This window comes from Danio rerio, chromosome 9, assembly GCF_049306965.1.
Source record: "Danio rerio strain Tuebingen ecotype United States chromosome 9, GRCz12tu, whole genome shotgun sequence".
Classification (NCBI taxonomy): domain Eukaryota; kingdom Metazoa; phylum Chordata; class Actinopteri; order Cypriniformes; family Danionidae; genus Danio; species Danio rerio.
In genome coordinates this window covers 32,076,552-32,102,469 of record NC_133184.1, presented here as the reverse complement: position 1 = coordinate 32,102,469, position 25,918 = coordinate 32,076,552, and the positions used below count along the sequence as shown (strand labels likewise).

The 25,918-nt window shown below is 32.4% G+C and overlaps 2 protein-coding genes across 2 annotated transcripts in view; one reads left to right on the top strand and one right to left on the bottom strand.

Moving 5' to 3' along the window:
* Positions 1–472: 472 nt before the first annotated feature.
* zgc:113314 lies at positions 473–25,918 on the bottom strand. The gene is given in 11 exon segments (NM_001033753.1): positions 473–1,140; positions 1,274–1,325; positions 1,645–1,773; positions 1,883–2,005; positions 3,315–3,443; positions 4,033–4,110; positions 4,220–4,267; positions 5,784–5,845; positions 5,955–6,090; positions 24,526–24,530; positions 25,908–25,918. Coding segments are annotated over 8 exon segments (663 nt in total). The 5' UTR covers positions 6,007–6,090; positions 24,526–24,530; positions 25,908–25,918; the 3' UTR covers positions 473–1,140; positions 1,274–1,283.
* The window catches only part of piga (phosphatidylinositol glycan anchor biosynthesis, class A), a 46,466-nt gene continuing 26,777 nt past the window's right edge, over positions 6,230–25,918 (top strand). Inside the window, exon 1 of the mRNA XM_073912286.1 lies at positions 6,230–6,300. The gene's annotated coding sequence lies outside the window, so the exon portion shown is untranslated. The remainder of the gene's footprint in view (positions 6,301–25,918) is intronic.

Genomic DNA, 25,918 nt, shown 5'->3' with positions numbered 1-25,918 from the left:
GCCCTGAAGCGCACAGCACAAGGTAAGAGATGACAGCTGTTTGTGCTATCTGGGGCTGCTTAGTGATCATAAATGTATTGTTTTCATTTCTGCGCCATGGAAATATGGCGATTCATTCAGCAACTGTTTGATATTTGAATATAATTCAGTAAAATGCTAGAACCATATAAGCACCGGAAAGAGCTTTAATTTGAGCTATAACTTGTACATGTGTCATAAGAAAAATATAAAAACAAACCAATGTTCAATCCCCAGCTCGGGTATCCAAAATACTGTGTATTTAAGTGTAAATAACGTTTGTACAGTAGAATAAAAACCAAAGTGATGCATATGTGCATAAAATGTAGATTCTATACTATCAAACGAAACCACTTACGGGGGTCTAGTGCAATGCTAGCCCTTTAAATCTTAAAGCGAAAGTCGATGACGTCACAGAGAGTTTATAACTTTTCACCGGTCTCCTTAATTTCAATTTTTTTTATTCAGTCAAGTACGTTACACAGCAGAAACATGTACTACATAAATAAATACATAATTTAACAAGTATACGCAAACCCATAAATGTCCAGCAAGTATGATACAAAAAATGTCTATACTCAATGTAAGATGTGTCGGAAACAAAAGTTCTTAATGAAAAACATTTTGCCTCGGGTGTGGTTTTGACGGTGTTGCAGATGTCTTCTGTTAGTGTCTTTATTTACATTAAACAAAGCATGCAAAAAGTTTGAATCAGTTGTGATGGCAGAAATGCAGTCAGAAAAGAAGACATTTAATCCTTGTCATACTTTGGTGTAGAGACAGAGTTGGAGAGAAAAACTGTACAAAATGATGCACATCACTCTTTACTGGGTGCTTAGCCAAAACACAAAAAGTGCAAATTATATATTCAAAAAGGCGGCAATGCCAAAGCTCCAAAAAATGATAATTTGTTAAATTAAAAAGACTGAAACACACTTTCCTTTTTGAATATATAGATGAACTGTAAACCAATTTATATTAGCCTTTCTTACTACCCAGCTTTGTTGTATATGCACTATAGTGCTTCTTTCAGCCTTTCCTTTCACAATTCCAGTGTGAGTTTACTCCAGGCAAGCCAATACCCAGTCATTTCTCTTTGCATCTGATGAAATGTTTCTCTTTCTGTATGAAGGAATAATTTCAGTTTACATTTCTTGTAAATGGACAGAGTTCTGTGAGCTTGCAAAACACTACCCACATAGTCGAAAGTAAATGCAACACATATGTTTTTAAATGAAAAAGAAAAAAGACCCACCTTTTTCCACTTAAGCTGATTTAGGTTGAAGCTTCCTTTTCAAAATTGAATCCTAAAACCATATAAAACAAATGTTATACACAGATAAATAATATTGGCTGCTTAATAGCTTAATTCCCAATGTAGTTCAAGGTTTGTTTGTTTTTTTGTCTTTAAAATGGAAATCAAATCTTATAGGAAAGTCTCCTTTTTTGTCTAAATCTATATCAATGTTCAGGTTAAAAATGGCAAAACAGGGCTGCGGAACTATTTTTTAGCCTTAATGTTGACTGATTAAGGTATTATACATATTTTGACAAACCAATCTGCATATAAAATGCTAAAGTAATACATAAGAAACATCTGTAAAAAATATGTCTACATTATAATACCTTTTCCTTAAGTAGTGTCTTCATGATAAAGTCCATGATAGGAAGCATACTGATAAGCTGGCCTTTCTTCCACTGTCTGTAGAGATTCAACAACTCAATTCTAGCAAATCCGTCTTGACACACTGAAGACTAAAGAAAAAGAGAAATCAACTAGGATGAAAAACACACTTTCATATGCAAGAGCTTAAAATTACGTTGGATACTGTATAAACATATATATTCGTTTATTATTACTTACCTTTGGAAGGGACTTCAAAATATTAATAAACCACTGAAATTCTTTCTGAACTTTCTGAATTTGGTCTTCTCTGGTTTTTAGACATACATCCAGACTCCAACTCAATCTCTTAATATTGGAAATCTGATGAGATAGCAAGATTTAAACATCAACTTTTTGTTGTGTGTGCAATACATTTTTGCAATATGCAATTGCAATATGCTATTTTTTTTAAGGTTCATACTAGGGCTGCACTATTAAAATGCTTTACACTTTTAAAATGCTCACATAGTCATAGGCCTTAAAAACACATGCAGATGATGAACGTTTACTTTATTGTGCTTAAATTTGGATCTCCACAAATGTCATGTGTTTTGACCTGTCATTTCTGGTCAGCCTAAATCCATATCATTGTATATCTTGCGATGTGACTATTGCGAACCGACACATTGCAAATCAATGCTAAAACGATATATTGTGCCGCCCTAGTTCATACACATATTTACAACTAAAATTCCATGACTTTTCCAAGACTTTTTGGTAAATATTTATGAACTACTGTTTCATGTAAATAAGAAAAAATGCTAATTACAGCATATAATAAAATGTCAATCTATGAAGTATACTTTTTATATAGATCTATATAAAATTAATTTAGAGAATGCTTACACAACACTGTAAGATAGAAATAACATGAGAGCATGTCATTGGCCAAGAAAAGAAAGCAAGTAATACAACTAACCCTACCCTTAAGCATAATTTACACTAAATATTAGAAACATGGTAGGAATGACTGAAAACAAATGCTAGACCTAAATCACTTGAAGAACTGGAATTCACTCATTTGCCGAAATGACAAATAAAACATGACAAATAGTTCACCAAGTTTAAAAAAAAATCCCATGACTGTTCAAACCCTGTTATTTGCATTAGGTTTGAATGTTTGCTAATGGTTCTTTATGGGGTTCCCCAGCAGTTTCTGGCTAACATCAACATGAAAATACCTATAAATAACGCTTAAAAATAAATCATGAGCTATTCAACCTCTCAAGGAAATAATAGATATAAATCTCCCTAGCTTATTATGATGGTCTTGTTCATTTCCTGGGGGGGGAATGCAGACATACTCATAGGCAAATCAAGTTCAAGGCAGGGCTGATGTCAAGTTTCTTCCATGGAAAGTTTCATCATGTCATTTTGAGTTCTTGTGAAAATAACCTTAAATAGAGAGTTCCTGATAAAGGTCTGTTAATCACATCTCGCCCACTAACTAAACTGTGTTGTTTAGACAGCCATAAAATAGACTGTTTAATTGACATTCAGGTTCTGCTTGAGGAACAAGGAACAAAATACATGCAATAACACATGTCAGTCAGGTGGCCTTGGCCAATGAAAGCTAAGATGGAGTTTCCAGAAAAAAGCCAATTTTTACACTACTTTAACACTAATTTACCTGGTCTAAGTGGTTTCTGTATTCGGATTGTAATTTCCTAAGCTCTTCAGACCACCTGAGAACAAAAGCTTCACATTCTTGCAACCCCAGGTCATCCATCACATTGTAAGGTAGGGAATTTACAAAAACCTGAAATAAAAAACAAAAGTGTTACTCATACAGGAAAAATGTTATCACAATCATCACATAGACATTAGAGTTGGGGAATGTTGACCAATTTGGCATCGTACGATGTCTAATATGAAACATAGCGATGGACGATAGCATCGTCGTCATAGGCTACGGGGGCAAGGGGGAGGATCGTAATGCCGACTCAGCATCATGGTGTCTCTCGGCCATGGCATTGTCTATCGGCCCAACCCTAATAGGCATGTCCAGACAGATAGTCTTACATAAGAATGGAAATATTTGGTGTACACTCATATTCACAATGGATACAACAAAACAAACATTCTAACATCTATTTGAAATCCATGTCAGAATTAGTTTACTGATGCATTAGTCTATATGGGTTCATGTCTGACTAGTGGGAGCAAAACAGAACAGAGCATCAGTTTACTATCTGGGAATTGTCACGCACATCTCACCACAATGTCTATATAGAATTATTCATACCAAGTTCTTTTCATGTAGACCTTGTGTTTGTCAGTTGTAATTAAAAAAAAAAAAAAAAAAAAAAAAAAAAAAAGCTTAGCAACCATAACAATGAACAATCTACCTTTGTTGTGACTCTGTCCAGATGTATTACCAGGTCTCTTATGATACGCTTATATGTGTCCAAGGTGATATTTTCTTTCTGTGTGGAAACAAAGACATTACCACAAATTATGAATTGGCCTGTCAATCAATGATCTTCAAAACAGAGTTCATTTGTAGGCCGTTTCAGAATATGAATAATGGTATACCTGTAGAAATGTTTCTGTTGACACTAAAGTGTTCCTTATCTTGTTAACCTGTTAGAAAATCAAAGAACGTTTAAGGATGTTGATATTCAATAGTTGACTGAAAAATGATGTCATGGGTTAAAAAACAGATTAACTAAATCAACAAAACAGCAATGTATTGTACACTTATTTTCCTACAAAATACTTTTATTCTGCTACCATTCCCCATCTCTCTAACTCTACTGCATTTTATTTTAAGCATTTTAAAGAGGCCATGATTTAAGAAATCATATTTGTAACTTGTTAGGCCAAAAGGTATTGCTGAAACTAATTTACCAAAATTGTATCATTTTATTGGACTATTTATAATTTTAACATTTTATGATTTTTCCCATAAAACATCATAGTGCAATCAAGAACAGAAACTTGCTACAATGAATGTAACTGAATGGCTGCAAATACATTTTTTATGTCAGTTGTACTAGAAGCACCTTATGTCCATTAGAATTGATCAAGACTTAGTTGACTAATGAATTAAGTTGTTTCTAGTGATGATGGACAAATTATTATGAAAGGATCTATCATCTTCATGTCAAACTGTTGACAGTGTGAGGCAGTGTTTGTTCACTCCATTTCACTGCAGAATCATTTTTATACAAAGAAACAAGGGTTTTTAGAGAATGAAAACAACATGTCTAAGTTACAGTGTTTTTGTAGATGAACAAATTGATTGGCCATGCCAGACATGCTATGTTCTTATACCTGAACATCCTCAACTACTAAGTATCATATTTTGTATGATACTTAGTTTTATCATCTGATCACTATGTTTTATCACTATGTTTTATCATCTGATTTGTAACTGTTTTTTAAGTGTATGCAATTGTAGGTGAGTTACTTTGATTTCATCTAATAACTAATATTGACTGAACTAATCCTTCAAATATTACTTATATAATACCTACAAGTTTTTATTTTACACGTTATGAAAAGTGTAAAATAAACAACCAATTTCTTACAAAAGTCAACATGCCATAAAAAAAACAACTAGTTTTCACTAATATAGCGAAATCATTTCTACATTGTTTGTGTAAGGCAGTATTTTACTTTGAAAACACTGAGAGACATTTTTGAGTATTTTTAAAACAATTATATTTAATTCCCAAGGTCACACAATAATAATAATTTCACTTAAGTCATATCCATAAAAAAAGCCTTTCCCTCATAAATGCAAACTAAAATAAATTGAAATCAATAATTTTTGTTCTATAGAGAGAAACTCTTATCTTTTGATTAGCATTGTTTCTTTTTGGGTTGTGCAGTTTAATTCACAGAATTTCTACAAAGTAGGTTGTATACTGTAAACTTGCAGAGTTTTTGGTCACATCAATAACGCATGTTTATTTCCCTCATTTAAAATAAAACAATGTTTACAGATTGATATTTTTCTGATCTTATAACCCTTTGGTTGGTTGTTTTTAAAAAATAAAAACAGATGTTTCAATATAATGTTAACATACTTTTTCTGTGATTTTATGTTTTGAGAATCTGAAACCTGAGCAAACATTTCACAATAAAAACTTACCATTTTACAACACAGCCTTGGTTTTGTGAAGGGTTCAGAGGTACAATCGTTTTCATCCTGTACTGTGAAAGATGACACAAATTGCATCAAGGACATATAATTACCGCACAAGCAATCGCATTAACAAAACAATTATTATTGCTTTAATTTTTAAATGTTTTATTCATTTACCTCTCGTAGGCAAATCCTTCAGGTTCGCAATGTACTTTCGTGTGATGCCCATAGCGCTGTCGTGTCTTGAATGAACTTTACTGTCACTAGTCACATGATTTAGAAGCAACTGACGACTGTTCCCTTCTGGCATGCACTAAATTCCAGGGGTTTCATTACCACGACGTAAAATGGGCGTGGCTCGGTCGGTGTTTGGGAAACGCCCCCTTAAAAAAAAAAAACAATACTGAGAGGTCACCGATCATGCGCAGTACAGGTTCTTTTTTAGCGCGGTCATTTCAAACAGGATGATTATGGATAAAGAACTTACCGCGGTGGATAACGAGGGAAAAAAACAATCATACAGGTTATTTTTTTGTTTTTATAATCTTATAATTTAAAGATTTCATTAGCAAAACCGGCTGACCTCGTTTTACTCCGTTTTTCTGTCTCTGGGCTTTTGTACTTCCATTTTAAACCAAATAATAATGGTTGTGGTAAGATTAACCGTGTTTTTGTAGTTTAAAATATGGTGTTCAGTCATGTTTAAACAAATAAATACCACATTTTCTGTAATAAATCGTGGTTAATTTTTCTTACTCGATCTTAGTTAATTAACATAACTCATATTTATTTTCTATTTTTATTTAAAGTCATCATACACAAAACAACTGGGATCAGGACAGGTATCTGATGTTAACTAATATAAAAGTGATCATACATGAAACCCCTGAGATCAGGACAGGTATCTGATGTTAATGTATATAATATAAAAGTGATCATACATGAAACACCTGGGATCAGGACAGGTATCTGATGTTAACTAATATAAAAGTAATTATACATGAAACCCCTGGCATCAGGACAGGTATCTGATGCTACTGTATATGATATATAAAGTATTTGACACAAAAGCCGTGGGATCGGGACAGGTATCTTAAGTTATAACAGTATTAATGTAATCTGAGAGGTATCTTAAGTTAATTTGTTTAAAATAACATACACGTACTTCACATGAAACCCCTGCGAATACGTACAGGTATCTGAATCAAACGGCTGTTTTCACAATCTGCGCATGATCCGTGACCTATGCAAATTCACAGATAGGCCACGCCCACCCGATGACGTAGTAGCGGTTACGCTGTACTGAAACCCCTGGAAAAAAGTGCCTGCCGTCCATCAAACGCTGTCTGAGCTGCGATCCCCTTCCCACAATGCAATTCGAAAATGTATATAAACGGAAAAACACCCGTAATACGTGTATACGGAAAAAATCTGTTAAAATATACAGTCATTTAACTGTTATTTTACAGATTTTTTTTACAGTGTGGAGGCGTTAAAAAGATACTCCCAGAATTAAAAATTGACGGTGTTGACATACTTTCTCCATCATATAATAATAAAAAAATTAGACAAGTCTTTCAATCTAAACACAAAATATCCCCTAGAGGGAAATATTATTGGAATGAAAAAATTATTAATATTAATTGGAAAGCTACCTGGTCAATACCCTTTAAATTTTGCCTTTTAAATAAGGTTAAAGAAGTGCACTTTAAAATACTTCACAAAATGTATCCTTGCAAAGCAACTTTATCTAAATTCATGGATATTGAGAGTACTTGCACATTTTGTAATATACATGAGGAAGACTTATCTCGATCATCTTTTCTATAACTGTGATGCCTCTCGTAAATTTTGGAATGATGTTAGTGACGTGTTACTTGGGCAAAGAAATGTTAATTACAGGCTATCTTTAAAAGATGTGATTTGCACTTTTTCACACACAAAAAGAACATTCGAGTATGTTGTTAACTTCTACATTTTACAAGGTAAATATTTTATACATAAACAGAAATTTGCGAAATGTGTACCAAAATGTAATATTTTTTTATTAGAAATGGAAAATCTGAAAAAGTCTCTAATGCAAATTAAAAACAAAAAGAATGATTTAATGTTAGTTTTCATGAAGGAATTTTTTTCTAGTTCTGATCACCCGCTGTAGTCGATGATTGTATCCTAAGTTATTATTTTAGTTTATATGTATAGAAGTATTTTGTAATATTTGTATTTTTTTTTTGTTTTATTTATTAATTTTATTTTTTTTCTTTTGAAACTTTTTATTAAATTTTTTTCTGTTATATATTAATTCATCATTTTTGGATCTTGTAACTATAGTAATGTTTATGGATATTATATATCTGAATTATTGTATTTTTACTTTATGTAATGTTTCAAAACTATAATAAAAAAAAAAAGTTTGGGAAACGCCCCCTTAAAAAAACAATACTGAGAGGTCACCGATCATGCGCAGTACAGGTTCTTTTTTAGCGCGGTCATTTCAAACAGGATGTTTATGGATAAAGAACCCACCGCGGTTGATAACGAAAGAAAAAACAATCATACAGGTTATTTTTTGTTTTTATAATGTTATATTTTAAAGATTTCATTAGCAAAAACAGCTGACCTCGTTTTACTCCGTTTTTCTGGGCTTTTGTACTTCCATTTTAAACCAAATAATAATGGTTGTGGTAAGATTAACCGTGTTTTTGTAGTTTAAAATATGGTATTCAGTCATGTTTAAACAAATAAATACCACAATTACTGTAATAAATCGTGGTTAATTTTTCTTTTTCGATCTTAGTTAATTAACATAACTCATATTTATTTTTATTTAAAGTCATCATACACAAAACAACTGAGATCAGGACAGGTATCTGATGTTAACTAATATAAAAGTGATCATACATGAAACCCCTGAGATCAGGACAGGTATCTGATGTTACTGTATATAAAAGTGATCATACATGAAACACCTGGGATCAGGACAGGTATCTGATTTTACTGTATATAAAAGTGATCATACAACACCTGGGATCAGGACAGGTATCTGATGTTAATGTATATAAAAGTGATCATACATGAAACACCTGGCATCAGGACAGGTATCTGATGTTACTGTATATAAAAGTGATCATACATGAAACACCTGGCATCAGGACAGGTATCTGATGTTACCGTATATGATATAAAGTATTTGACACAAAAGCCCTGGGATCGAGACAGGTATCTTAAGTTATAACAGTATTAATGTAATCTGAGAGGTATCTTAAGTTCATTTGTTTAATATAACATACACTGACTTCATATGAAACACCTGCGATCAGGACAGCTATTTTGTACTGCATATAAAAGGCATTGGACACAAAACCCCTGCGATTACGTACAGGTATATCAAACGGCTGTTTTCACAATCTGCGCATGATCCGTGACCTATGCAAATTCACATATAGGCCACGCCCACCCGATGACGTAGTAGCGGTTACGCTGTACTGAAACCCCTGGAATTTAGTGCATGCCTTTGATGGACACCGGGACATATTTCTTCCTCTGTTTTTTCCCTGGTAAGTACGATTAATAAAACATATAACAATATTTTAGTTAAAAGACTGCTTTATTACCTTTTTATCGTTATTTAAAATGATTTTTGTCTTTTATGAAGCGCCCATGGAAAGTACAGCAGTGAATTACGTTTAATATTGTTAATAAGATCAGACTTTATTTCATTAAGATCAAACTGAGCTATGAGTGGTTAAATGTAATTTAAACAAGCATTTACCTAATGATTTTTTACCTTTTTATACGTTTTTCTCATCAGTAAATATGATATCTGTTCATTTACAGTTGTTTGTCCGTATTTTTCTAAACTGCCGTGCGCGGGAAGTGGCGTGACGTCCAATCACCCACTCACTCCCTCTGCACCTGACTGGATTAACGGTAAACGTCAGTTTGTCTGTAAGAGTGTAAAAGGTATGTTAATTATTTTATAGAAATATAAATGTTTTCTTTGTACAGTGCATTGAACAAGGGATAGCATTCAAAGTTTGTGTCACTGTGTAGTTTGGTTGATATACGTTACCTTTAATGAACACTAACGTTAACGTGTTTCAAACGCTCGTAACACCTGACCGTCTGTGTTTGTTTGCATATTAATGACTAATTTCATATTTTTACTGACGTTATCAAATGTTAGCTTTAGTTTGACCGACGTATTAAGGCTGTGTGACCGAGATTCAGTGGAACAGCTTTGCTGGTTTTTAAGTAAGTTATAAGTTAGACTCGCGTGAATTGGAGGCATTTGTAACTCGGTATGAGGGGAAATACACACTCGTAAAGTTTTTATTAGTGGTGGGCCGTTATCAGCATTAACGTGCTGCGTTAACGCGAGACTTATCGCGCGGTAAAAAAAAAATATATCGCCGTTAATCTATTCTCAACGTTGGGTTGGGAGCTGGGTGACTTTCATACTTTGATATTTTAGCGCGGATGTATACCTGACCGGTGAGCCGTCTGACAAACAAGTGCCCTTATGAATCAAATCAGCAGGATGCCTGACTTTAACTGCAGTTCGGCAGTTTCACTTTAACTCATGAACATTTCATTCATCCCGCGTGACAAACTGGGGTAATAGACGCAAATAAGAAGCAAGAACTGATGAGAGTGTTATGGAATTTAACAACGCTCGCCAAATGGAACGAAAAAAAACTTCCGCATTTCGCGACGCGTGTTTGTGTGTACAGAGATAACAGAGTGATACAGTACGTGTGTGACATTTAAAAGTATTTATAGTGTTTACACTGTCATGCGTTTTCGGCCTCAAATACAACGTGTACCTTAAAGCACACAATTAAATGTTTGTTGTAGTCGAGTTGAACTGTCATTGATATTTATTTATTCACTTTTAAGAACCTCAAGGGCAGCTAATATGAAGATATAAAGATGAGTTGTTCTTCCACAGTCTTAAAATTCTTCAAACTAATTGTCAGTTCGATTCATTATAGCAAACAATACTTTCTTTACTATTAGGAGATCAGGAGTTTTATTTTAATGAAACCTTGATAATAGAGTGAACTACACATGGTGTTATCGCAAATGAAATCTTTTTATGTAGATTTTAAGTGAGTTTTATTTGCACAAATAAGGTTCACTGATATTTTGCTTTGTTGACTTTCAGGTTCTTTCATTTTGGTTATAAGTACATGTTACAGGTAAATTCTTAGATTCAATCCAAACTGAATTTGAATTAATACGGACAAATGAAATAAAATACACCTGGGATTTTAAATGTTTTCATTTTTTTATTATTCACAACGTTTGTGAAGTCTAAATGTAGACTGTCTCAAACTGAATAAGTGTTATTTTTGTTGTAGGTGTGTTGGTGTAAAAATTGATGCTGACTGGTTACTGCATTTTTAACCATAACAATAATGATTTATATTTAGCATTGCATCTATTGTCATTTTACCAAGAATGTGTTTGCTCTTTCAGAACTCAGGCAGTTGTGCTGGACCCTCTGTACCTTATACAGGAGATGACTGTAAACTTTCAAGTTTAAGAGGTAAAATGTTCAGGGTTTTTCTGTTTGATTTTGAGTGTTTTGTAGATATAAGGTTCACTGATATATGATATAAGATTTGCTTTATGTTTATGTTGTCATTTTAGTTATAAGTACAAGGTACAGGTACATTTTCACAGCAATCTAAATTAAAATCTTAAATCTTACATTCAATCCAAACTGAATTTGAATTAATATGGACAAATGAAATAAAATACACCTGGGATTTTAAATGTTTTCATTTTTTTGTTATTTACAAAGTTTAAAGTTTAAAAGTAGACTACGTGCTGCATGTTTCAAACTGAATGAGTGTTATTTTTGTTGTAGGTGTGTTGGTGTAAAAAGTGATGCTGACTGGTTAGTACTGCATTTTTTAACCAAAAAAATAAACAATGATTTATATTTAGCATTGCATCTATTATAATTTTACCAAGAATGTGTTTGCTCTTTCAGAACTCAGGCAGTTGTGCTGGACCCTCTGTACCTTATACAGGAGATGACGGTAAACTTTGAAGTTTAAGAGGTAAAATGTTCAGCGTTTTTTCTGTTTGGTTTTAAGTGTTTTGTACATATAAGGTTCACTGATATTTTGCTTTGTTGATTTCCAGGTTCTGTAATTTTGGTTATAAGTACAAGGTACAGGTACATTTTCACAGCAATCTAAATAAAAATCTTAAATCTTACATTCAATCCAAACTGAATTTGAATTAATATGGACAAATGAAATAAAATACAGCTGGGGTTTTAAATGTTTTCATTTTTTTTTATTATCCACAAAGTTTGTAAAGTATAAAAGTAGACTATGTGCTGCATGTTTCAAACTGAATGAGTGTTATTTTTGTTGTAGGTGTGTTGGTGTAAAAATTGATGCTGACTGGTCAGTACTGCATTTTTATAAATAATACAAAAAATTAAAATAAAAAATGATTTATATTTAGCATTGCATCTATTGTCATTTTACCAAGAATGTCTTTGCTCTTTCAGAACTCAGGCAGTTGTGCTGGACCATCTGTACCTAATACAGGGGATGACAGTAAACTTCCAAGTTTAAGAGGTAAAATGGTCAGGGTTTTTGTTTGATATTGATGCTTTTATTTTTATTATTTGGCAAACCAATTACTTGTACCTATATTTTTACTAAGTGTTTACATGAACACATTTTGCTTCAGTAAGTTTTGAATTTTGTTAACATGTATTCAAACTAAAAAGTACTGGGTTGATGTGGGTGTTTTATCTGGGTTTTTTAACCTGCTACTGTAATCTGTTAAATGAACCAAGCAGTTATTTATTATTATTATTTATTTTTGCATCATTTGAAATGTTACAAGTTCTTTATTTTGGTAATGTCTGTTTAAAATGATAAGGAAATAACTGGTCCACTGCTGAATCTCTTTTCTTTTCTCTCTTAGCCACCTGATGATGAGAGAGACAATTTCAATGTGGGCATCTTGATGGTGAGCCAGGCCTTCATGCTGATTTTGTGACCGTTTAATCTATTTAGCGTCATTGTAATAACTTTATTTCAGGATGCAAAACTGGCTAAAAATCTACTTTAAATTTCAACATTAATTGTATGATAGTGTGGTTGATTTAACATTTTATTTAATGTTGGGTTCATTGTAAAAAAATAAGATTTAATTTTGGTTGAATAAATGCTGATTTTGGGACAGTTTTGTCTATTTATTATCATAGAATTACCATTATTTCAGGGTGGAAAACTGCCTAAAAATCAGTGGTGACTTTTTAACGTTGTTTCAATGATAGTTTGATTGATGTTTTAACATTTATTCAATGTTAATTTAACGTAGGTTTGCTCTCTGGGTAAGAACTAACTTAAAAAATGCGAAAAACTTAGTATGTGCCACTTGAATTTTGTATTACATGTTATTGGCATGTTATGGAATTTAACTATGGCAAATAAGTGAGAGGAGATGGAAAGCTATGATGTCTACACGTTTTCCTGAAACATTTTCAAGGTCAATTCTTTCTTGTATAAAGATAGTGGAAAAGAAAGAAATGTAAAACAAAATGGTTTATAATTTTTTTACATTTTTTTTCTTTCCTTTATTGTTTTTTTTTTTGCCTTATTTTTGTTCTTGCACTATAATTATTTCTTGTAATATTTGATTAAGTAAATATATATTTTTTAATTTCTTTTAAATTATGTAGCAGACATGTATTTGAATAATTTTACATAATAATTATAATATTTATAATATTATTAATAATATTAATAATTTACCATATAGGTGTGCATATGTGTACCCATATATGTACATGTAATATAGGAAAACAGCCAATTTTATATTTGTCACATATTTCAAAAACCTAAATCAAAACCTATATTAAACCATATGTTTATATAGGTTCTTTCCATGTGGACGTGTACCAGACCCAACACACAACTCACTTTTCTTTTCTTTTTTTCAGAAGAAGAGTCCACAGTCACAATAACAAGATCATTGAGCTGTCCCCTAATTGTGGTGAGCTACATGTTTAGTCTCTTATGTGCTAAACATTATGTAGCCTAAGGAAGCAGCCCTGACTCTGGAGTTTATATGAAGGTCTGTTTTTACATTTTTAAGTTTATTTCATTTTTATAAGACAAGTAAGTTGATACATGTTTGTTGTATTTACAACAGGAGCATGCTGAGTAACTATCCAGAATGTAGGTCCATAGCAGAAAAAAGTGCACCAAGCAGAAACATACCATCTAAACTCCTTCGATTCCTGTCAGACCAGAAAGACTTTCAGAATCCTTGGAAGATTTAAAGGTAATTAAGCAAACCGGTAATACTTTATAATAACTAAACACTATTGATTAATTTATTAAGCATTAGCAAAAAGTTCTGTTAAGCTTTAACTCTACATTAACAGACCTTAGTATACAGTTTATAACTACAGCTGCAAATGCTGTAATCTTGACTTATAAGCACATCTATAATGTGCTTAATGATTTTGTTTTTATATTTTGTTAATGATTAATTTTTCATTACTAAATTTAGTATAGCATTATTTACAAACCAGTAATTTAAGAATAGTTGGTGTATTTTTTTTCTAATCATTCAGAATGTGTAAGTAAATGGTTAATAAACTATTTAAACTAACATTTATATATCTTATTATTCAGGCATATAGTAATAGTTGGGCAGCACAGTGGCTCAGTGGCTAGCACTGTTGCCTCACAGCAAGAAGACCTCCGGGTGCTCCGGTTTCCCCCACAGTCCAAAGACATAAGCTATAGGGAAATTGATTAACTTAATTGGCTGTTATGTATGAGTGTGTTTGTAAATGTGTGTATGGGTGTTTCCAAGGGCGTACTCATGCTATGCACAGTTGCCTTGAAACTGGAAGCGTGCTTGTCTCCCCCGACGACCCGCACTCACATTGCATTCGAGCCTGAGCATGCTTACATCATCAATAACGCACTGTTCAGTTTAACAAGTGCTCTCACTCAGCACAGTGGAGATTTCTTTATATTGTTATATCGTTTTAGTTGTTCAATATGCAGTGACACGCAGTCAAATATTTCACCGAACAGATCAGCCACTTTTGACGCTCATAAACAATCAAAGTCAACGTGCTGCAGGTACTAGGAGGTTTGCTAAAGGTGCAGCTGTTGTGCAGTGAGGGGTTTGTGTCTTTAATCTATGACAGTTTGCAAGGGACTTTGATTTGGATAAATTAACCACTATTACTGTTCAATGAACGCAAACCCCTTACTGCACCACAGCTGCGCCTTTAGCAAACCTCCTATTCCTGCAGCACAAGGAGTTTATGATTGTTTATTAACATCAAAAGTGGCTGATCTGTTCGGTGAAATTCTTGACAGCGTGTTACTGCATCCCAAACGACTAAAACAATATAACTAAAGAATTCTCCTCCGTGCTGAGAGCACTTCCTAAACTAAACAGCGCATCATCGATGATGTAAGAGTGCTCAGGCTCGAATGCAATGTGAGTGCGGGACGTCAGGGGAGACGGGAGGGAGGACAAGAGTGCTTCGGCCTGGTTCAAGGCAACTATACATAGTGTGAGCACACACTAAGCTGAAGGAAAATACATGAATGAATAGTAATTGTTATACTTGTATAAAAAATAAGTATATAAAGTATATACAATACTTATTTTAATAAGTGCTTTTGTTAACTTCATCCAGTTTTGTAGCCTAAAGTGAGGATTGTTTATGCTTTGTAAATCCCCTTATAAATCACAATTAAAGATTCAGTTATATTCTAAAAATGAAATTCATTTTATTGTATTAAATGAAAAATAAATCTTATCTAAAATAAAATTACTGTACAGTTTAAACATAGCTAAATAACACTGAAATGTTGCATCGTAATATATCATTAAATTATTTTATTGTTGTTTTATCCAGTTTTATGTTATATTTTGGCACTCCTGCTATTCAGCAAGGTTTAACTGTCGTTTATAAGGATTTATAAATCATAAATAATCCTCACTTTAGATTAGGCCACAACTGGAAGAAATTTTGTAAATAATGCAATATTAAATATAATATTATATATATATATATATATATATATATATATATATATATATATATATATATTTTTTTTTTTTTTTTTTTTATCTATAAATAGTAATGTAAAATCAATCATTTAAGTTTGATAACACAATTATTAAACTGTAGCTGTAGCAAATTTTGCAGCTGTATTTATAACCAACTGCTAACATCTATTAATGTAGAGTTAATGCTTAACAGATAATGAATTCACTATTTGCTAATGCTTCATAAATGAATCATAGCCCGTAGTTATTATAGTGTTACCAGCATAGTTTGTTTATATTACTGTTTCTCTCTTGCATTATTGTTCCGAATATTGTCAAAAGTACCTACACTTTATTTTGAAAAATCTTAAAGTGATTTCTCACCCAAAACTGAATAATTGATCATTCATAATTTACCTACTCTCTTGACATTTTAAACCTGTATGACTTTGTTTCCTCTGCAAAACACAAAATATCATATTTTAAAGAATGTTGCTCCTATTTCTCCTATTTTGTTCTGTTGAAGTATGTCAGTCAGACAGGCTTGAAATGACAAGAGTGAGACATGAAGATGATGATAAAACTTTCATTTGTGTAAACTATTGACATGCAAGGAATTACCCCAGTTGTAAGTGAAATGTCATTAGTAATGTTTTTGTTTTTTTTTTGTTTTTTTTACAGCCATTGAAGTATCAGTATTGGAGCGGAAGAAGACCCAGTTGTATCGTCTGTTTCCTGCCATCTTGCAGTTAACCTGGTTTCTTAATGTAAAGTACTTGTAATTTGCCCACTTGTCCTCAATTATCTTAAAGCTAACATTTAAAACTAATTTGCTTTGAGATTATTTGCCAAGACTTCTCACTGTGTGATTCACATATCAATATGTATTTATTGTGTGTATAACTTGCTATTTGGAATTCAAATGATTTGTATTCATTAAAGAATCTGTTTTAATTGCAAAGTTGTTTTTGTACTAATCATTGTAAGTTCACAGTTAACAAACTATTTACTGCTTCTCTACACATACAGTATGGAATACATGTTTTGTTTTACTATGGTAAACCATTAGTAGTGTATTTCCCATATGTATAGGTTTATCCTTACCAACTGCTATTTCTATGCTGCTTGAAGAGCATTAAATTAGTAAAATAATATTTTTTTTACAGTAGGTATCCCATTAAAACAAAGAATCTGTTCATTTTTTCACTGTATATATACTATTAAAAAACAAAAAAGTCCTCTTTTTACAGTAGGTATACAATTAAAACACAGAATCTGTCTGTTTTTTTACAGTAGGTATACTATTAAAACACAGAATCTGTCTGTTTTTTTACAGTAGGTATACTATTAAAACACAGAATCTGTCTGTTTTTTTACAGTAGGTATACTATTAAAACACAGAATCTGTCTTTTTTTACAGTAGGTATACTATTAAAACACAGAATCTGTCTGTTTTTTTACAGTAGGTATACTATTAAAACACAGAATCTGTCTGTTTTTTTACAGTAGGTATACTATTAAAACACAGAATCTGTCTGTTTTTTTACAGTAGGTATACTATTAAAACACAGAATCTGTCTGTTTTTTTACAGTAGGTATACTATTAAAACACAGAATCTGTCTTTTTTTACAGTAGGTATACTATTAAAACACAGAATCTGTCTGTTTTTTTACAGTAGGTATACTATTAAAACACAGAATCTGTCTGTTTTTTTACAGTAGGTATACTATTAAAACACAGAATCTGTCTGTTTTTTTACAGTAGGTATACTATTAAAACACAGAATCTGTCTGTTTTTTTACAGTAGGTATACTATTAAAACACAGAATCTGTCTGTTTTTTTACAGTAGGTATACTATTAAAACACAAAATAGTTCTGCTTTTTTACTGTTGGTATACCCTTAAAAACACAGAAAATAACCGTTTTTTTATATAGAAAAACCCTTAAATTACTATAAAATGGTTCGTTATTTTACAGTAGTTTAACCGTCAAAAAACGGATATTTTTTAGTTTTTTTAATGTGGACACACTGTCAATTAACAGAAGTTTTCCGTTTTTAATTTACGGTAAAATATTTGTGTAATGAGCTGCCAGTACATTTTACCGTTTTTTTACGGAATTTTTTTTTAGAGTGCATAAGAAAGGTGATTATTAATTAGTTGTATTAAGCCAGCTGGAATAGCCTTAACCACTTGGTGAAATTCTTTAAAAGGAATTGGAAAGTTATGTATCCTCATAAAATCCTCATAAGATAGTATGTTTCCATTATCATAGAACAAATCTGTAACAAAATATATGTTTCTTTGATACCATTTATGTAAAAATAAAGATTTGTTTCTAGAGGTAATGAGATAATTATTCCATAAGAGGACTTTATGAGGAGAAAAGTTATGCTGAAAACAAATTTTCCAAGCCAATAATACTTGCTGGTGAAATTTGGACAATTTAAGTGGCAATTTTCCAGGAAGATAATTGCATCTCAGGAGAAAAGACAGCCCTCCAAGCTTCTGAAAGATAAATTGAGGTATAAAGAACCACATCGAGTTTTCATATTTTAGACAATTTCTTAACCAATTAAGTTTAAATGTATTGTTAATATCAAAAAAATCTATCATCTCTAAGCCACCTTCTACTCTTTTACCTGATATAACGTCCTTTTTTAATTTATGTGGTTTATTTTTCCATATAAAATCTAAGAAGGATTTGTTAATATTTTTGGAAATGTCATCACTAACATGCATAGAAAGAGCAGGATAAACAAGTCTAGATAGGCCTTCAGCTTTGGATAGTAAAACTCTTCCAAAAATTGTAAGATCTCTTTGCAGCCAATTATTTAAAATAAATTTAGTTTTCTGAATTTTTGACACAAAATTAAGTTGTTCACAAGCAGTATTATTTTTAGAAATAAAGATTCCAAGGTATTTCACAGAGTCTTTAACAGGAATATTTTCAATAAATAAGTCCATAGAATTATGTATAAATAAGACTTCGCATTTGTGAAAATTTAATTTTAGACCAGACGATTTTGTGAATTTGGAAATACATTCTAGGGCTGTTTTAATTTGGTATTTATCTTTCAGAAACAACGCTGTATCATCTGACAATTGTGAAAGTTTGATTTCTCTATCAAATATCTTTAACCCCTTAATATTTTGATTATTTCGAATTTGAATAGAAAGTAGCTCAGCAACTAATAGGAACAAAAAAGGTGAGATTGGACAGCCTTGACGTACACCACGACAAATTTCAAATCTTTTGGAGGTTCCTTTATTTAAAATGATAGAACTATTAATATTTTTATAAAACATTTCTATAATATCAATGAAATTGTTACCAAATCCAAATACTTTCAGTGAATGAAGAAAAAGCCATGTTCAATTGTATCGAAGGCTTTACAGAAGTCTAAAAACAATATTAGAGCCCCTGAATCAATTTGGTCCGAATAGTCAAGGAGATCAAAAATAAAAAAAGATATTGTGACTGATATGTCTGTTTTTCATAAAGCCCGTTTGAGATTCATGTATAATTTGGTTTAGCCCTGATTTTAATCTTTTGGCATATACCAATGCAATTAATTTGTAGTCTATATTCAACAGGGTAATGGGTCTCCAATTATCAATCTCTAAAGAATCCTTATCTGGTTTAGGGATTAGGAAGATTAAGCCTTGTTTCATAGTTGTGGTTAATTCCTTTTTTTTAATACATTCATTAAACATTAATAAAATTGGCTCTTCTAAAATATACCAGAATTGTTGGTAAAATTCACATGAAAGTCCATCAGGCCCTGGACTCTTGCCTTTTTTTAAATGTCGGAGAGCTAATTGCAATTCTGTTCTCTTAAGATCAGAATCACATATATTTTTAAAGTCATCATTTATTACAGGAATATAATTTTCTATATTGCTAGTAAACGAGTTACCTACATCCAAATTTAGATCTGATTGGTACAGTTTTTCATAAAAAGTGCTAACATAGTCTGAAACTATTTTAGGGTCCTCACATAATATATTATTAATGCGCAATGCAGATAAAGATTTTCTTTTAAAATTTCTTTTTTCAAGGGCAAAGAAATAAGCTGTATTTCTCTCTCCTTTTTCTATCCATTGAGCTCTTGAACGTACAAAAGCCCCATTCACCTTATTAGTATATAGATCATCAAGTTTTGTTTGTAAAGAAAATAGTTCACTCTCCTGAGTCGGGGAAAGAGCCTGTGCTTTCCAAAGATTATCAATTTTGTCCAACAATTCTGATTCCATATGGTCTTTGGCCTATTTTATTTCCTTACTTCTTTTGATAGCTAAATGTCTGGATTTAAATTTAAATAGTTCCCATTTAGAGACAAAGCTTCCCATCTCTGAATTAAATATATCAGTGGCAAGAGCCTCAATATTTCTTATAAAAATATTATCTTCTAAAAGTGTGTTGTTAAGTTTCCAGTACCCACGAAGGCTATTTAAGTTACGAGCTGTCTGTAGAGACATGTTAATCATAAGGTGATCTGTAAAAGGGACATAGTGATGAGAGATGTCCTGAATATATTGTAATAAATCAGATGAAATGAGAAATAAATCAATTCTTGATTCCAAGGTTTTGGAAGCATTACTCCATGTATACTCATGTACATTGCTATTAAAGTAACGCCATGAGTCTACTAAACAAAGTTTTTTACATAGTGCATCGATAATATTACCACTTTGAAAGCAATGTTGTGTTTTCTGTGGAAATCTATCCATAACATTATCAGGAACTTCATTAAAATCACCAGCAATTATTAACTTGGCATTTGGAGTTGTCCTAAGCATATTCTCTAATATACCAGAAATATTAATAAAAAACGAACTATTCGCGGTATGACAATTAAATCCATAAATATTGCAGATGATGAATATGGTATTTTCTGATTTAACAGTCAGTATAATCCATCTACCATTAGTAGAAGATTTGGAATTAATAATTTCTCCTTTAAACTTATGAATTAATATAAGAACCCCAGCAGATTTATTTGATCCATGACTGAAGAATATTCTATCACCCCATTGTGCTTTCCAAAATTTTGTGTCATCGTCTGAAGAATGTGTCTCTTGTAAAAAAATAAAATCAGCATTATAACGTCTACAAAACAGAAATATACCTTTTCGTTTGGTAATGTCTCTTAAGCCCCGCACATTTAAAGAGATAACTTTTAAAGAATTAAATTTGTCCATAAGTTATGCAATGAATGAATAAACAACACAAATAAAATAACGATAATATTGAGCTAGATAGCTATAGAAAAGCTAAGAAAATGAAAACTCAAAATACGTTAACAACTTAGCTAGGAACTGCTACTATAAGTATACAAGAATTAACTGAACGTCAAATGGGTCGATTAGCCCTTGTAATAATGGCAACATTTTAAACCTGGCAATTATATGCTTAAACATTCGAACCTGCAGTGCAATTAGAATGGAGTGTCATTTCAAGTAGGCTGTAGCTTATTCGGCTGGATTAGCAGTGATTCTCTTGTTGTTAATGACAGCAAAGGGACCGCTAAAGCGGGCTTTCTTCCCTTCTTTTCGAGCCGCCTGGACGAGAGGCCAGAGTTTATTCCGACTTTCAATGTCTGATTTGGAAAGGAATTCTTTGATGTGTAGGCCATTCTCTCTGAGGTATATGGAGCTTTTGGCTTCCATCCAAATTATGTCACGGTGTCTCCTTGTCGCGAACCGTATAATGATATGACGCGATGAACCATCTGATCGTTGTTTGCCTACACGATGAACCACATCCACAGCATCCTCCAATTTGTCCTTGATCTGCGGGACCACCCTTGCCAGATGACCAATAGCTGTCGTTCTAATGTTTTCCTCTTCGCGTTCTTTCACCCCGAGTAATTTCAAACACCATCTTCGACTATATCTTTCCAAGTCATCAACTCTTAGCTTTAGAGAAGTATTTTCCTGTTGCATGTGGTGTATTGATGATTCAGCCTTACCGATCTTTTCACCGTGAGAGGCAACATCTGACAAAAGTCGGTTAACAGTGTCAGATAAAGAGTTCACCGCAGCTGTAGTGATTTCAATGGAACTCTCAATCTGAGTAATCTTTTGAATAACAGAATCTTGCTTTGAATCACTCTCTTTTTTCTTCTTTCCCGGTGGACTTTTGCTGGGAGTTGCAAATAAAGGATCGTTAAAGTTCTTATCGTAATCATGTGCAACAAGTGAAGAGTCCAGGTGTTCGGATTCATCCATGTTTTTGTCTAATGAATCATTCGACAGGCGTTCTTCCAGATTCCACGAGGTATGCAGGTTCCTTTTAGTACGTTTCTTGCCCATTAAATATTTAAAGGTGGATTCACATCAGCCTCTGCAGTTGATTAATATCATTACACATTCCACCAAATGGACATAATTTGACCCTTTATCGGCTTTTTTTTCTCACGAGGTGCATTCGCATCTGCTTAGCGCGATGCCATCTTGGCCCCCCCGGGCGTTTCCCAAACACCGACCGAGCCATGCACCATTTTACGTCGTGGTAATGAAACCCCTGGAATTGGTTTTATGGCGAGTTGCGAACCAACTTTAAAGGTGCATATCGCCACCTACTGTGATGGAGTGTGAAGAGATTGAACTGGTTTCCTAAATTCTATTGTATAATCCACTATTTTTAATGAATCTTATTACTGCCTTTATTTGTCTCCCTAAATCTAAACCATATTTTAATAAACCTTTTATTGTGAAATCCTGGTATCCTAAACTATGTAATTCCTCTTTAAGATTTCTTCTTTCATTTTTATATGCTTTGCACCTTTTTAAAACATGTTCCACTGTCTCCTCTGTTTGACATGATGTCTCATGTTTCCCCATTATGTATAATGTTTGATTTAAATGTGTTTCTCCTGTTCTTAAACATGTTAAAATAACTTGTTCTCTTCGACTAAGGTTATGCGAGGTTTTGCTTTTCCTTATTGTTTTTTGGATCTTATGATAATGTCTACCAGTTTTATTGGACTCCCAAACTTTCTGCCATTTCCTATTACATGCTTCTAGGATTGAGCTTTTCCCTTCGGCTCTGCTTAGTGAAATGTGTCTAATTTGTTCATTTTGTTATAGAGATTCTTCAGCTATTTTATCTGCCTCCTCATTGCCCTGAATTCCAACATGTGCTGGTACCCACATTAGATGAATTACTCCCATCTGTGTTAGACTATTAAACTTGATCATGATTTCTGTTAGGATGTCATTTCTTTTTGATTCCATTGATTTTAAACTCATCAAGACAGCCATTGAATCAGAACAATCAGAACATATTAGAGCCTTATCAGGTCTGGTTTCATATGTCCACTCTAATGCCATCAAAATATTGCAACCATCTCAGCTGTGTATACAGAAGTTCCATCTGATATCCTTCCAGCCTTCCTCACTTCAAGCTCTGAGACATAGAATGCCACTCCTGTCCTTCCTGATTCCATACTCTTTGAACCATCTGTATATATTTGTAGATATGAGTAATATGCATTATTAATGTAGTTCTTGACATATGTGATTATGTTAACAGCTTCTCCCATCTCTCTTTTGTTTTCATGTAATTTTAAATCTACTTTTGATTGATCAAGTAACCATGGTGGAATTGATGACATTATATTTAATGATGCAAATGATAATATATCAAGACCACTCTCATTTACCCATTCTTTAATTTTCCAGGCAAAGCGCTTCCCTTGTGTATTTTTAAATTTCCAAAAATCACTCAAAACATTTCTTACAGGATGATTCTCACTTTGTCATTGTAGATTTATTCAATAAGCCATAGCCAATTTTTGTGTTCTAATATAGGGTGGTGTTTCTGCTGTCTCTATTTGAAGAGCAGCTATAGATGTTGTTTTCACTGCCCCTAAAATAATTCTTAACACTTTAGTTTGCATAATGTCTAGTTTCTTTAATAATGTTGACGATGCTGATTCATATACTATGCATCCATTAGATCGCATAATTCCATCATAATTTCCTTTTAACGACTGTTTGTCAGCACCCCAGTCTTGTCTTGACACTGCTCTCATTAAATTTACTATCTTTCCACATTTCTTTAATATATAATCTATATGATTCTTCCATGTTAACTTTTGATCAAACCATAATCCTTCTTAAAATTTTCTACTTTCTCTAACCATAATTCATATAATGTAAGCTGTTTATTCCCTGTTATTTTCTTCTTTGTAAAAATTTGATAACATGTTTTTGATGTTGAAAATTTGATACCCCAATCTAATGACCATTTCTCTACTATATTTATAGCTTCTTGAATTTAATCCATATTAAATATTCCTTCCTATTTTCCACATTATTCCATCATCTGCATATAATGCTATATTAATTCCTGGAGCAACATTTTTAAAAATATCATTAATCATAATGTTAAAAAGTATGGGACTGATCACACTTCCCTGTGGTGTTACGTTTTCTATGTTCACAATTTGTGAAACTTACCCACTTGGACTTGAATTTTTCTATTAAATAAAAAAACTTAATACCCAATTAAACAATAAACTTCAATACCAATTGTCTTCATTTTAGTTAGTAATCCCTCTTTCCAGAGCTTATATGCTTTTTCCATATCAAAATAAATTGCTACCAATCCCTCTTTAACTGCTATAGCTTTTTTACATCTGTTTCCAATTTTACTAATGCATAATGTTGATCGACCTTTTCTGAAACTGTATTGATATGGTGCTAAAATTTCTTTAATGTCATATATATAATTAAGCCTATTTACAATCATTTTCTCCATTAGTTTGCACAGGTTTGATGTAAGAGCAATTTGTCTGTAGTTCCCTGCTATCGAAGCATCTTTCCCTGGTTTAGCTATGCGTATTATAGCATGCTTCCAAGACCTTGGTAATCTACCATCTGTCCAAATTTTATTATACAACTCTAATACAAGTTTAAGTATTTTATCATTTGCTTGCTTAAGCATAATGTAATAAATTCCATCTCGTCCAGGTGCTGTATGTTTTCTTATTCAAAACTCGCTTAAGTTCCCACATTTTAAACTCATCCTCTAATGCTCCCTCTCCTTTTTGTCTTTTACTATGAATGTCTTCATGTTGAGTCAAAATTTCTCTTCTTTTCTTTCTATAATTCTCACTGAGGTTTTCTTTAAGCTTTCTGAAAGGTATTAACTAGTAACTCTGCCTTCTCCTTTTCTGTAAAAGCCGTTTTCCCTTCTCCTGATAGTACTGGTATATTTCTAGTTTTATAAACTCCAATCATCTTTTTTAACATACTCCATATACTTCTCCTAATTGTGTTTCCTTTCCAATAGATGCACAATACTCCCTCCAATATTTCTTTTTTGCTTTAATTGTTCTTCTTGCCTTTGCTCTCTCCCTTCGATATTCTATTACAGCTTCTGGTGTCAAAGTTCTTTTTAACTTTCTAAATGCTTTATTTCTACTTTTTATTGAGTTTTTACATTCGTTATTCCACCAAGGCACAACCTTCTTTTTACTATTCCCATTAGTTTTCGGTAAACATTCTTCTGCAGTTGTGATTAAAATTGAACTTAATTCCTCTGTACATTTGTCAATGTCATCTTCTGTAGTATAGTTCTTTACTTTTTCTTCACATATTTGATTATATTTTCCCCAATCAGCTTTCTCAAATTTCTATCTATTTTGTTTTATCAATATACTCCTTTGCATTTCTAATCCTATTGTACATATAATTGGAAAATGGTCACTCCCTACTGTTGACTGCTCTATTACCTTCCATTGACATTTAACAGATATTGCAGCTGACACTATTGTTAAATCTAAACATGATTTTTCTTGTTTTCTAATATTAAATCTTGTTCCCCTACCATCGTTTAAGCATACTAGTGAATTATCTTCCATATAATCTTCCACCACCATTCCATTTGTGTCTGTGTTCATACTACCCCACACCACACTATATGCATTAAAATCCCCACACCATATTCCTATACCTTCATCTTTCCTCCAAATATTATTCAGCTCCATTAAGGATATTTGCTTACATGGATTGTAAAAATGTATTATTGATACTTTCCCTAGTGCTGTCCACACTTCAATCTTAA